The sequence below is a fragment of the Apiospora phragmitis genome (genome assembly GCF_038363925.1).
Source record: "Apiospora phragmitis strain CBS 135458 chromosome Unknown utg000013l:1.0-2965645.0:1.0-2969333.0, whole genome shotgun sequence".
NCBI classification, from domain to species: domain Eukaryota; kingdom Fungi; phylum Ascomycota; class Sordariomycetes; order Amphisphaeriales; family Apiosporaceae; genus Apiospora; species Apiospora phragmitis.
The window spans coordinates 555,771-568,995 of record NW_027117413.1 but is presented as its reverse complement, the minus strand read 5'-3'; the positions used below and the strand labels follow the sequence as shown (position 1 = coordinate 568,995).

The 13,225-nt window shown below is 55.5% G+C and overlaps 3 protein-coding genes across 3 annotated transcripts; 2 read left to right on the top strand and 1 right to left on the bottom strand.

Moving 5' to 3' along the window:
• Positions 1 to 273: 273 nt before the first annotated feature.
• Positions 274 to 2,077, top strand: PG994_013919 (uncharacterized protein; the record flags this gene model as incomplete). The annotated part of the gene is made up of 11 exons (XM_066865328.1): positions 274 to 464; positions 533 to 662; positions 718 to 736; positions 856 to 1,010; positions 1,065 to 1,077; positions 1,151 to 1,174; positions 1,245 to 1,380; positions 1,456 to 1,545; positions 1,599 to 1,632; positions 1,693 to 1,910; positions 1,966 to 2,077. 11 exons carry the CDS (start codon positions 274 to 276, stop codon positions 2,075 to 2,077), a joined length of 1,122 nt encoding a protein of 373 aa, XP_066708457.1.
• A 1,337-nt stretch (positions 2,078 to 3,414) lies between these two features.
• On the top strand, positions 3,415 to 11,055 carry PG994_013918 (uncharacterized protein; the record flags this gene model as incomplete). The annotated part of the gene is made up of 6 exons (XM_066865327.1): positions 3,415 to 4,591; positions 4,630 to 6,057; positions 6,101 to 6,383; positions 6,461 to 8,315; positions 8,372 to 9,164; positions 9,215 to 11,055. 6 exons carry the CDS (start codon positions 3,415 to 3,417, stop codon positions 11,053 to 11,055), a joined length of 7,377 nt encoding a protein of 2,458 aa, XP_066708456.1.
• Positions 11,056 to 11,810: 755 nt separating this feature from the next.
• Positions 11,811 to 12,755, bottom strand: PG994_013917 (HYD1; the record flags this gene model as incomplete). Its single annotated transcript, XM_066865326.1, has 1 exon — positions 11,811 to 12,755. One exon carries the CDS (start codon positions 12,753 to 12,755, stop codon positions 11,811 to 11,813), a length of 945 nt encoding a protein of 314 aa, XP_066708455.1.
• Between the last annotated feature and the right edge of the window lie 470 nt (positions 12,756 to 13,225).

Sequence of the window (13,225 nt, the reverse complement as noted above, 5' to 3'; positions counted from 1 at the left end):
CGACCTCGGGGATAACTACTTACTCAGTATCCCATGCCTACAAACTTAGCGACCCTTGAAAAGTTGGGCATTTACAAGTCGACCATCTGATACTAAGATCAACCGAGACTATCGTTCTCACACAATACTCTTCCTCTCCCCCTTTTCCCTTTCAACGTTACCCGGATATAGCCACCCAACTCACATAGGCCTATTTTGCTTCGGGTGTAATTATACCGACTTCCCTTAATCCCCTTTACGCAAAGTCTCTCTGAGACGTTATTCATTGAGAAAATGGCGCCATCGCTCGCCGACCCTGTCCGACCGAGTCTTCCCACAATGGACCACACTACAGATGACAATGTCACTGCAGGTGAGGTCGAGCTAGTTGTGCCAGACATGTTCACCTCTATCATGTCTGTCGAGCTTGCCCAGAACCCGCATTATGCCGAGGTGAAGAAGGAGGCCGACGCATGGGTTGCAGAGTACGTACAATAGCCATCCACGACTAGAGATCACGGTTTCTGACTATCTCCCTCTCTCCCCCCAAAAGGATTCTAGGTTATAGCGAGAAGCAGGCCGCCCGGAACAGCCGCGCGGACTTCGCCTACATGGTCTCGTGGTGGGTCGGGCCGCACTGCGATGCCGAGACGCTACGGACCTTGATCGACTGGAACCACTGGGTGAGCATCATCGGTCCGCCCATACCTAGATGATTTGGCTAACGGGTGCGTTTAGGCTTTCTACTGGGATGATCGTAAGTCTTCTGTGTTCTTTCCACTACCAACATTATATTGGCCCTTATTGCGAGTCGCCATCTGGTGGCTGTACCCTTGACTTGGTTTGTATGTTCTTATACTGACCCCTTATCGGTAGAGTTCGATGAGGGCCATCTGAAGGACGATATCTACGGAGCAGCTCGCGAAATCATCCACATGATGTCGTTGCTCGATGATGGCCACCCTGGTGTGTCGCGCGAAGAGGACCCCCTCGGCTACATATTTCAGCTTGTCTACCGAAAATTTCAAAAGGTGAGTGGCCAGCACTTGTCAAACATGAAATCAAGCTGACTGGGAAACGTCTAGCGGACATCTCCCGGTAAGTTCAAATGACACAACGAGAGGTAGATCGCGGCTGGATGGGCATGAGCTGATTAATTACTACCGATCAGCGCTTCAGTATCGATACAAGAAATGTAAGTCGAGACATGCTTGGTTCCAGGTACCGTTTCTCGATTTTTTTTCTTACTGACATTTCTTTCACAGATGTTGAACAGTACATGCTTGGCGTCTTGGCCCAAGTCAACTCGCGCAAGGCGGACCTCAAGACCATGACAGTTGAGGAGTTCATGGTCTTCCGGCGCGCGACCGTTGCGGCGATGCCATGCATGGCTCTTGTCGAGTGCGTGAACCATCCTTTGCCCCCCGCCGGTGACGCGCATTGAAAGGAATCTGTAAGGGGCTGACATGGCTATAGGTACGCGCTTGGAATTGAGGTCCCCGAGGATGTCATAAACCATCCATCTCTGAAGGCCTGCCAGGAGGTTTCTGTGGATCTGGTCGCTATGTAAGTGGTGACCCCTATGCCCTGAAATGAGAATGCCGTCTGACGTGTCTTAGCCACAACGACATATTGTCATACAAGAAGGATGTGGTATGTCTCCCCAAAAGTCACTTCTCCCCTGCCTGCTTATTTGTCTGACGATGTCGGTAGTTATCAGGAGAAGATCTATCTATAATCAACATCCTGCGTAGCCAGGGCTGGACGCTTCAGGATGCCGTGGACGAGACCGGCCGGATGCTGGACGGGTGCTATCAACGGTGGTACGAGGCACTGCTGAAGATGCCTAGCTGGGGTTCGACGACCGACCGCATAGTCTCCACATACCTCGAAGGTATCAGGAATATCTCTTTGGGCTGTCTCTTGTGGAGGTGAGTCCATTCTTTTCATCTCGCCGTGGATCAAGAAATACTGATTAGGACACAGCTTCTGGACCGAAAGGTACTTCAACCGCGAAGAGGGCCGATTGGTGCGCGAGACACGAAGATTACGACTTCCCATTCCTCCGCCCCCGAGCGGCTCAGCGGTCAAGGTGTGATGGGCAATACCGACAGAGCCTTGGCTACACAGAGGTCGACTGGGCAGAGGCAACAGATTTATGATTGAGCAATGGCTACGAATGATTGGACAAGGGGGATGAAACTTTGTCATGTTATTATAGAGTATTTTCCAGCCACATGAGTGCAGGATGATTACTTATTCAAGTTAGGAGCGTGTTGAAATTTTATTGTTGTTCTTTACAGATCACGATTGAATACCAAGTTAGTCCGGCTGAAACTAAAGACTCATCACGAATAAATACTTGAATATGACCCTCGTGCCGTTTGAAAGAAGCCCTTATTAACGCTGAGATTGGAGGAAGAAAAAAAAAAAAGAAAAAAGAAAAACACTTCTCTGGCCATCACCTAGATGATGCTGATGTAATTATAGGAGTGTTGGAGAAGGGCACTCATGCTTTGGGCTTCCATTTCCGGTGAGCGCCGTCATAGCAAGATACTGACCGAGGCTTCAAACTTGGATTCGATTCAATACCAACTCGGCCAGGGATGCAAGTGAATTTGCAGGTCTAGACTTCAAAAGCCCATCCATGGCCCGACTACGGCGAACACGTGGGAAACCCCCTCGGGGCGTATAGAAGTGCAGACCACTTACACAGTAGTTATGCAACATCAGGTCTCCACTGCGATAGTCGAATGGGATCTGCAAGGGTTCCTAACAGAACCGTGAGCGTGCACCTTGGTGGAGTGTGTTCTCGGCCAGGGTTTGTGGGTCTTATGCGAACCCCCTGAGTGGTGCCACCAATGGCCCCACGCCCGGACCCACGGGGGCAACATCAACCGTGGGTGCCACCCTGCCAACGGCTTGCATAGGAATCGCACACTTCACGATCACCCAGGTGGCTCTTGGCCCCTCCTACTCCAGTCGTTATACATGAACATGTAAGACACATCACGCATAGAGTCGGTGCGACCACTCGTGGCTCAACAAGTTCGAAAGACGTCGGGAGGTAGAGTTTCGATACGGGCAGCCGTACCTGGTCCAAGTCCCAGAGACCACTGGTGAGGTTTCTCTCGCCAATGCAACCCCAGGATAGGAACCGCAGTCAATGACACCCCGGCAATATAGCATAGATGAATCACGTCGTGGCGCTGATATACATGAGGGCTCTCTCTTGGTCGTGAGTTGCCGTGTTAAAAGAAGACAGTATACTTGTTTCCCTTATGATGGTTCGGTAATACATACCGAACCTCAGCTCGACTCCAATTCAACTCATTACAACAGCTGTCCCACCACACTTTCCTTTATGAACTAGCTTTTTGAGACGCCCTATTTGCCGCCCAGACGTCCTTCATATATCACATACCAAATTGCAAAATGGGCGCCTTAACGGAGGGTCCTATTCGATCCGAGCCCCATAGCATCACTATGCCTCACGCCGTCGCCCAAGATGGTCCTCTCTCGCGACTCCAAGGTCCGTCCGGAAAGCATGTAGCGGACGGGATCGAAGCCGCGCGGAGCTTCTGGGTTCGCACGCTGCAGGGCTGTGTAGCTCCCAGCTTTCCCGAGGTACCGGTCGGGCACCGCACCCAAGCAACTAGTCACATGCAGAAGAGCATACAGATACACTTTCCCACCCAAGATTCACTTCAATCACGCGCCGCATGGGTGCATGGAGCGTGGGCTCTCACTCTTTCTCAGTACCAGGGATCCGACGTCGTCTTCGGCGCCGGTTTGCCCACCTATGACCGAGACCCTAAATCGGGCTCTACGTTGTCAGTTGTGCCGCAGCGTGTCACCATAGACACACTCGATGCCAGTATTTCAGATTTCTTTCGGGGCGTGCAGACACAGATTGCGACCATGATAAACTACAGCCACTACGGCATAGATGACATCAAAACCATTGACGAGCATTGCGCGGCCGCATGCGCCTTCCAGAGCCTTATAATCGTGAATCCCCCAAGCGGACGGGGCGACGACATCGAACATAGCCCCATCCATGTCGTACGTGACTACGCCTTGGTCCTGGAAGTCACGCCCCAGGGAGAAGACGGCTCACTTTCAGTTGCGGTGGGATACGACCCCGTTGCGTTCGAACTCATCCAGGTTGAACGTCTTTTAGCCCACTTCGAGCATGTCCTGCAACAAACCTGCGCCATGAACCCTGACACCAGCCTGAAGGAGATCGACCATGTTCCGAGCTCCCACTGGGAGGAGCTCAAGGTGTGGAACGGCAATGTTCCCGAGCCCCTGGAGCGGACGGTGCATGACCTCTTCGAGAGCCGGGCCGATGCGCAGCCCGATGAGCCGGCCATCTGTGCCCGCGACGGCGAATGGACGTACTCGGAGCTAGACAGGGTGTCCGAGCAATTCGCCAGGCTGTTGCGTTCCCTCGGCGTCAAGCAGGGTTCCTACGTACCATTGCTCTTCGAGAAGTGCGGTCTTACTATTGCAGCAATGCTAGCCGTCTTGAAGGCGGGCGGCGCCAGTGTTGCCTGGACCCAGCACAGCCACCACAGCGCCTGGCCAGTCTGGTGGAAGGCATGGGAGAGTGTATCGTGGTCTGTAACGCGCAGAACCGCGACCTAGCGTCCGGGTTCGGTCGCCGCAACGTCGTCCTGGACGCCAACACGCTTCAAGCTCTGTCCAAGAGACCACCGCAGCCGCGTCTCAGCACTGAGGTAGCGATATCGCCCGACTACACAGCCTTTGTCCTCTTCACGTCGGGCTCGACGGGCACACCTAAAGGCATCTTGATCCCCCACAAGGCCTTCGCCAGCAGCATCAGAGGTCACAGCGAGGTCCTCCGCTTCTCTACGGGACCGGGATCGCGGAATTTCCAGTACACTGCCTACACCTCTGACGTAAGTATCGGGGAGATCTTTACTTCTCTAGCTGTCGGGTCCTGTGTCTGCGTACCATCCGAGTGGGATCGCAAGAATAACATCGCCGGCTCCATGCGCGATCTCGGCGTCAACTGGGCATTCTTCACACCCAGCGTCGCGACCCTGCTGGGGCCTTCCGAGGTGCCGTGCTTGAGGACACTGGTGTTTGGTGGAGAGACGGCATCGCCCGAAAACTTTGCTACTTGGCCCCCGTCGCTGTATCTGATCAATAGTTTCGGTCCGGCTGAGTGCTCTATCTGGACGCACTGCATCCCACGCCCTGTAGAGCTGAGCGATGTTGGTAGTAACATCGGTTACGGCGTTGGCTGTGCTACTTGGATCACCGATCCCGACGACTACAACAGACTGTTGCCAATTGGCGCCATAGGCGAGTTACTGACTGATGGGCCAAACGTCGCCGCCGGTTACCTGAACGCGCCCGAGAAGACCCAGGCGACGTTCGTGGTGGATCCTGTTTGGAAACCGGCTAACCGAAAATCGATGAGGCTATACAGGAGCGGCGATCTTGCACGGTTCCTTCCCAATGGCATGGTGCAATTCCTTGGGCGGCGAGACCACCAAGTGAAACTTAACGGCTTACGCGTCGAACTGGGCGAGATTGAGCATCAGATTCGTCAACATGTTCCGGATGAAATGATGGTTGCGGTCGATGTTGTCAATCCCCACCCTGCAGGTTCGCCACGGATTCTGGCAGCCTTTATTGCGCCAAAGAAACCAATCGCAGCGCCCAGTAACTCCCCTACACCAGCACCAGGCTCGGAGACTCAGAACTTACTCTCGCTTCTCTCACATGAGGTCCCAGCGCCTCTACAGAATGCGCTAGATGGCCTTGAGGACGCTCTGAAGAGGGTGCTTCCGAGGCATATGGTGCCAGCCGCTTATGTTCCGCTGGGTGAGATGCTCTTGACGGCATCCGCCAAGACGGACCGCAAGGTACTGAAAATGCTCGCGTCCATGGTGCCGACCGAAGAGCTCGTTCGCCTAGGCACCAGGTCTTCATCCAGACAGCTGCATGCACCCCGGGACGGTCATGGAGAAGCTTCTCGCACGCTTATGGGCTACCACCCTCGGGCGCGAGCTCGACCTGGACGTGAGGGACAGCTTCTTCAAGGTAGGCGGTGACTCCTTATCTGCGATGCTCCTCGTATCTCTAGCCAGGCGTCATAATCTCAAGATCTCAGTAGAACAGATCTTCAAGAGCGCAACGCTGGGCGAAATGGCACAGATGGTCGTCGTGGCAGACGATAGACTCGGTTTCGATGAGGCGGCACTGGAACGATTGGAAGACACTACGGCCGCGGTCCCAATGCCCTTCGTCATGGTGGGCGGTGCTGCAGCAGCTGAGGTTGGGGCCATCAAATCCGCTGCGGAGTACTTTGGGGTCGAGGTGAGCGAGGTCGAGGACATCTATCCCTGCACACCACTCCAAGAGGGCCTGTTGGCGCTGTCACAAGATGGCCGCGGCACCTACGTCGCCCAGATGGTGCACACCCTATTGCCCGACATTGACCAAGCTCGATTTCAGAAGGCATGGTCTACGGTGTTGGACGATTGGCCAGTGCTACGGACACGCTTCTTCCCTGGGCCAAGGATGACGGTACCATCCGCCTTATGCAGGCGGTTCTGCGATCGAAGCCGCGGTGGAGGCGGGCACGGAGCTTGGAGGAATACCTCAAGCTCGATACAAGAGACAGGATGCAGACCGGCGACGATATGCTCAGGCTGGCGTTATTCAAGGATCGGAAGACGAATAGGGACCATTTCGTCATGACGATCCACCACGCAGTGTTCGATGGCTGGATGCTGGCTCTGCTCCTAACGGCCTTCCGCCGTGCATACGCCGGCATGCCGAGACCGGAGCTGACGCCTTTCAATGTTTTTATCCAGTGTCTCGAGGGCAGGGGTCGCGAGAAAAGTCGCGAGTTTTGGCAGCGTTATGTCGACGGTCTCCCTCGACTATCTTGGCCCGAGCTACCAGGCCCAGATTTCCGCCCAAGATCCAACGCCGTACAGAGATGGACCTGTCGTCTACCCGACACTCTGAGTTCGGGGAGCTTCACACCGACGACTTGGCTTCGCACTGCATTTGCCATTATCCTCGGAGCGTACTCATGCACCGATGATATCGTCTTCGCCTCAACTGTCTATGGACGCGCATCTCATCTCTTGGCATCGGCCGATGTAGTGGCCGGTCCGACACTTGCCACTATCCCAATTCGAGTCCGCATTCCGCGCGAGATGCGAGTTGGCGATGTTCTCGCCGCGGTCCAAGCCGAGTCGGCCGAGATGCTGGCGTACGAGCAGGAGGGCCTGCAGACCATCAAGCAGTATAACGCCGAGGCGCTGGCTACCGTGGATTCCCAGAGCCTACTCGTGGTCCAGGTCGACGAGCCCCACGCCTCTGCGCCGCAAAACGTGGACGCTGAGGCGGCTGGAGCGTTCCACTTCAAAATCGAGCCGCCTTCTGGACTGGACAATGGATACCACAACTGCGCGTTGGTCCTTGAGGCTACCGTGTCGGGGCAAGACCTGCACCTCGTCGCTACCCATGACGACAATGTATTGCTGCCCGAGGAAGTGCAGCGATTCCTCCGCCAAATGACACACGTAGTGTGTCAGATATGTGGCCATGCAGATGACAGCGTGCTTCGCATTGCAGATCTAGACCTCGCTGCCCCCGAAGATATCGAGGAGCTGCGAAAGTGGAATGGAGTCGTCCCCGAACCGAAGAGGGCCTTGATACACGAACTCTACAGTGAACGGGCTCGGGAACAGCCCGACGCCGAGGCGCTCGTTTCCCACGAGGGATCGATGACGTACCAGGAACTTGATAATCTGTCTAATCGCCTGGCTGGCCACTTGTGGACATCGCACGGCCTGCGACCGGGTATGCATGTGCCTCTCGTGTTTGAAAAGGGCCTCTGGGCAGTCGTGGCCATGATGGCTGTGCTTAAAGTTGGTGCGGCCAATGTCGCCCTGAACCCGGCGCAGCCGCCAGATGTGCTGCAGTCGCTGGTTTCTGACGTGGACGCCGAGTTCGTTCTCTGTAGCGAACGGAACCTCTCCTTTGTGAAAGACAGATTTCCCCGGTACATGTGCGTCGGGCCGTCCATGGAAGCTGATGCCGGCCTGTCGGGAACAAACGAGGCCAGCATTACACCGGACCACCTGGCTTTCTTGCTTTTCACCAGCGGAAGTACCGGTAAGCCAAAGGCCATCATGATTGACCATGCTGCGTTCTGCAGTAGCATGCGTGGTCACGGTGAGACGCTTTGCTATAACAAGGGTGGGAGGAACCTGCAGTTTACGGCGTACACGTCGGACGTCAGTATTGGAGAGATCTTCACGTCGCTCACACGCGGCGCAACGGTAAGTTTTGCGACACCCCCGAAACCCTTTGAGAAGTGGTGCTGACTTGGGTCTAGGTTTGCATCCCCTCCGACGAGGAGCGTATGAACATGAACGACCTTGCTGCGGCTATGGAGCGCATGCACGTCGACTGGGCCTTTTTGACACCCAGCGTCGCATCTCTTCTGGATCCGAACAAGGTACCGAGTCTTCGGACGTTGCTCTATGGAGGCGAGACAGCTACTGTCACCAACATCAATACTTGGGCCCCGAGGCTGCATCTCATCAACTCGTTTGGCCCGGCGGAGACGTCCATTTGGAGCCATGCCCACCCGCACTTTACCACGGCCGACGTGGGCTCCGACATAGGGTGGTCCCTGGGGTGCGCCACCTGGATTGTTGATCCTGACGACTGCAACCGGCTGATGCCTATTGGAGCTATCGGGGAGCTCGTCGTCGAAGGCCCCAATGTGGCCGCTGGATATTACAACAATCCCGAAAAGACGAAACATGCATTCGTGGAGAAATTGTCGTTCCTTGGCGATGGGAAGAACAGGATCTATCGAATGGGTGACCTGGCCCGTTGGATGCCGGGTGGTCGCGTACAGTTCCTCGGCCGCAAGGATACGCAGGTGAAGCTCCACGGGCTCAAAGTGGACGTTGGTGATGTGGAGGACAAGATCCGCATCGCTTTGGGGGGACTGAGCCAGGTCGGCCTGGAAGTAGCCGTCGAGATGATCGAGAACCCCTCGGACAGGTCGGAATCGCGTCTGGTGGCGTTTGTGAGCACGACATCATTTGGTCGTCCCCAGAACCGCAACGAAGTGGCTGTTGTCGAGGACGAAGAGGCTCTCCAGAGCTTCATTGAGAGTACCGAAGGTCTCCGGGCAAGCTCGCCTTGGTCCTGCCGGCGTTCACAGTTCCCAGCTTCTTCGTGGCGCTGACAAGCATGCCACTTAACGCGTCGGCCAAGACAGACAGGAAGCGCCTCCGTGCCCTTGTGGCTAACATGGGATATGGTGGCCTGGCTCGCTTCGCCTTGACGACGCGACGCGAGGTGCAAGCACCACGAACCAAGATGGAGAAGCTTCTGCATAACTTGTGGTCCACCGTGATGAACATTGGGCCGGAAGACTTTGGCGTCGAGGCTGACTTCTTCGAGTGCGGCGGAGACTCGATCGTGGCCATTAAGCTAGCCTCCCTCGCCCGTACCATCAACGTCTCACTGGCGGTGCAAGACATTTACAAATGCCCGCAGCTGGGTGACCTGGCAGCATTGGTTGAAGGCAGAACGCCAGATCTCCAGGGTAAGTCACCGGCAGAGATCCCTGCCTTCTCCCTGCTGCCAGGATTACCGGCTGGCTCGAGCATAGACTCGTTGAAAGCAAAAGCTGCAGGAGGGTGCGGGGTTGGGGTGGAAGAGGTGGTCGACGCCTATCCCGTAACACCGACGCAGCTCGATTTATTCCACTACGGTCTCGTGCGGCCGGGCGCCCTGTGGATGCAGAACGTTTTCAAGATACCCGAAAACGTCGACGTGGACCGTCTCGGTCGCGCCTGGAGCCGCATTGTCTCGAGCCACGACATATTGCGCACCCGTGTAGTGTCTATTGAGGACGGACTTCTGCAGGTTGTTTTGCGGTCCCCTGGCGAGGTTGTCCGCGCTGAGTGCCAACCCGCGGACTTCGAAGCCTTCCTTACAGCCGATCAGGGGCGAACATTGGGCTCCGGAGAAGCGCTGACCCACGCGAACGTGGTGAACGGGAAGTGGCTGGTCGTGACGCTGCATCATATCGTATACGACGCCTGGAGTCTGAACAAGCTATTCGCGTTGCTCGACCGCGAGTATACGCGCATGTCCGACGGAACGGATGGAAACGCGGCTGAGCAGGAGCAGAAAGTGGACTTCCGGCACTTCATGAAGGCGAGCCTTGATCAACGAGGGCATACCGATGCCTCGGCGTTCTGGCGCGACGCGCTGCTTGGGGTATCAACGCGTGCATTTGCTAAGGAGACAGCACAGGTACTTTCGTCCAACACTTTCTTGCGGCACAGTATCAAATTGCCCCAGAGCGTGGCCGGGGTACGAGCGTATAAAACACCTGCCGAGCTGGCATATGCGGCTCTCGGACTCGCCTTCCACGAGCAACTTCGAACCGCCGATACTATCTTGCGCGTAGTCTCTACAGGTCGAACCATCGCCTCGGTCCCAGGAATCGAGGATCTGCTCGGTCCTACGGTTAACAACTTGCCGCTACGCTTGCGGCACACTGAAGGGACATCCACCTCGACGAGCTTCATCGCCCACGTGCGGGAGCAGCTCCTAAGCTTTGCACCCTACGAGCAATTCAGCTTCAAAGACGTGGCAAAGTTGCATCCGGAAGCACAGGCAGCCTGTGCCGTGGCCCCGCTAGTCAATGTGCAGGCGGTAGATCCGTACGCCGCGCCGCCGGCTGGCGGGATTGGTCTGGAAAGGAGGCCTCAGCCCCTGTTCTGGGACAATGGGATGCCTTTCATCGTCATCATATCCCCGATAATGCGGGGCAAGGAGCTTCAGAGTATGGACGTCATGGTGTACTTTGCCGATTCGGTGGTTACGGATAAAGAGGTGAAGAGACTCGTTGCTGTTCTCGACTTCGTCGTACGTGCCCTGTTTACAGATGAGAGGGACATAGGCGTTGCAGAACTGCTGAAGTTAAAAGAGGAGGATTTAGAAAACACAGAAGGGGAAATGACTCTGGTACGGGCGAACGATCAATAAGTAGAGAGAGGGCTGGCTTTTCGCGCATGCGCGCTTCCCATGCAACCTGTCAGATGGCTATCAGAATAGAGAGGAAGATGTACCTAATATGTCTGTTAGATTACTCAACTAGACCGACCGGCTGAATTGATATGTATTTCCATAGCAAAGCAAAGCGAGACGTGTGGTGAGCTCAGGTTGATGATGAAAGAGAGAAGTGGTCTGGTCCCCCATTAGTAGCCTGTTGGCTGGAGCTTGTAGGTATGCGCTAGTGGTGGGGGCCCAAGGGTCCCGGCATCACCAGCGCATATTGTTCTCAGTAATTCGATGATAATTCCAGACCTACAGAGCTATCAATGTGTCAAAAGAAATACAAGTTAATTATGTAAGGCCTTTGGGACTCATGGGTCTTCACTTTGATTCAATGCCGCGTCGGCCAATTCCTTGGTAGAGGTATTGCAACAATATGTCTACCAAAGAATCGCATGCCGTTCGGGTAAGGAATTGAGCTATCTGACTGGGCCGTGGGGTGTCGCACTGACAGAAGTACCCAAGGTACCTTAGCGGACGTTCTTAGGGCACTACCGCCTGTATGTCCAAAGCTTGTCTCTCTCAAGGCCTACGGAGTCTAGCAAAGCGTCAGCGCAATGCCGATCCATCACGGTGCTGGCACACCCAGCCGCCACACCCAGCCGCCGTGGCAAGACTGTACAATGCAGCATAGACTGAGGGTATATCCGAGCATAAGGAGTAAGATATACTACTTCTATCATTTACTAATCTTTCACTAGCATCTGCCTTAACTTGCCCATAATCTCATCCGTTTTACAGAATCCGAGGGTATGCCCCTCGTTTTCTTCCACGAGGAGCTGCGCCCCGTTCATCCTCGCTACAGCCTCTCTGGCCATCCTAAGCGGGACATGAATATCCTTCCCACCGTGGTAGATCACCAGCTCCCCCGTCCTCACGGGCAATTGGTCGAGTTCGAAATCCCAGGGGTTGCCAAACAGCGCCGCCTCGTACGCGGCCCCCGCGGAACCGTCCCGGAACGCCTCCCGCATGCTCGTGGTGAAGATGTCGAGGAGCGTGCCGCCATCAGCCTCTACGACCCGGCGGTCCTCGGCCGGCATGCTCTTGAAGCCCCCCGCGAGCGTTTCCTTCAGCCGCTCCGGGTGCGCCACGTCCTGCGCGGCTGTAGCGATGCTGCTGTCGAAGAGGTAACCGATCAGCCAGGGGGCCCAGGGGGCCAGATTGAAGATGAAGCGGTTCGATAGCATCATCTCGCTGAGGCCCAGGCTCGTCGGGTACATTCCCGAGACCACCATGGTGCCGGCGAGCCGGTCGGCCGGGATCTTCAAGAGGCAGCCTACCGCGTAGGAGCCGCCTCCGGAGATGCCCAGGACGGCAAAGCGCTGGATGTGTAGGTGGTCGGCAAGCTCGAGCACGTCAAACGCGAAGGAGCTGATGGTTCGCTTCGGTTCCGGGCTCGAGCCAGCGTACCCTGGCCGGCTCACCGAGACGATCCGGAGACCGTGGGTCAAGGCGGCCTTGTGGACTGCGTGGCCCTCGTGATGCGATCCGGGGAAGCCATGGAAGTGGAATACCGTGGGTAGCTCGGCGGGGTTGGACCCGCTCGCGCCATGGGTGCTGTAGCAGAGCGTTCGCCCGTCCTTCAGAGTTAGAATATGTGTTATGTCTGTGGCCAAAGGGTTGGTGGACATGGTGTGAGGTGGTGAGCCCGTCTTGGAAATGAAGATGCGTCTATGTGTATTTGCGGGGGGTTCAAAATGAAATCAGGGGTCGTAGTTCAAGTATCGTGGTCAAGAGGTCAGCTAGAGTCCGGAAATAGATTCAAGAAACATGTACAAGGTGATTTGTTATGAGAGGGATTTGGAACGATGAACTATTCATACTTTATTTTCCGTCAAGTTCTGATGATTACTTAACATAACTAGTCAAGGTCGTGGTACCACCAGACACTACTAGCTCATCTTGCATTGCAATACGTAGGACGTGGCCCAGGGGTTGGATGAGTAGAAATCCAGAGATAGGTCTCTGGACTTAAAGATGTTGGAGCCCGAGACCCCGACTCCTACGAACTCTCTGTCCGAAAAGTCGAGGCTACTGCGCTGCTGGTAAACTGATGATAAAGAGGGGACCCCAATTCGCCAGTCGTGTGTATGATAGCTGT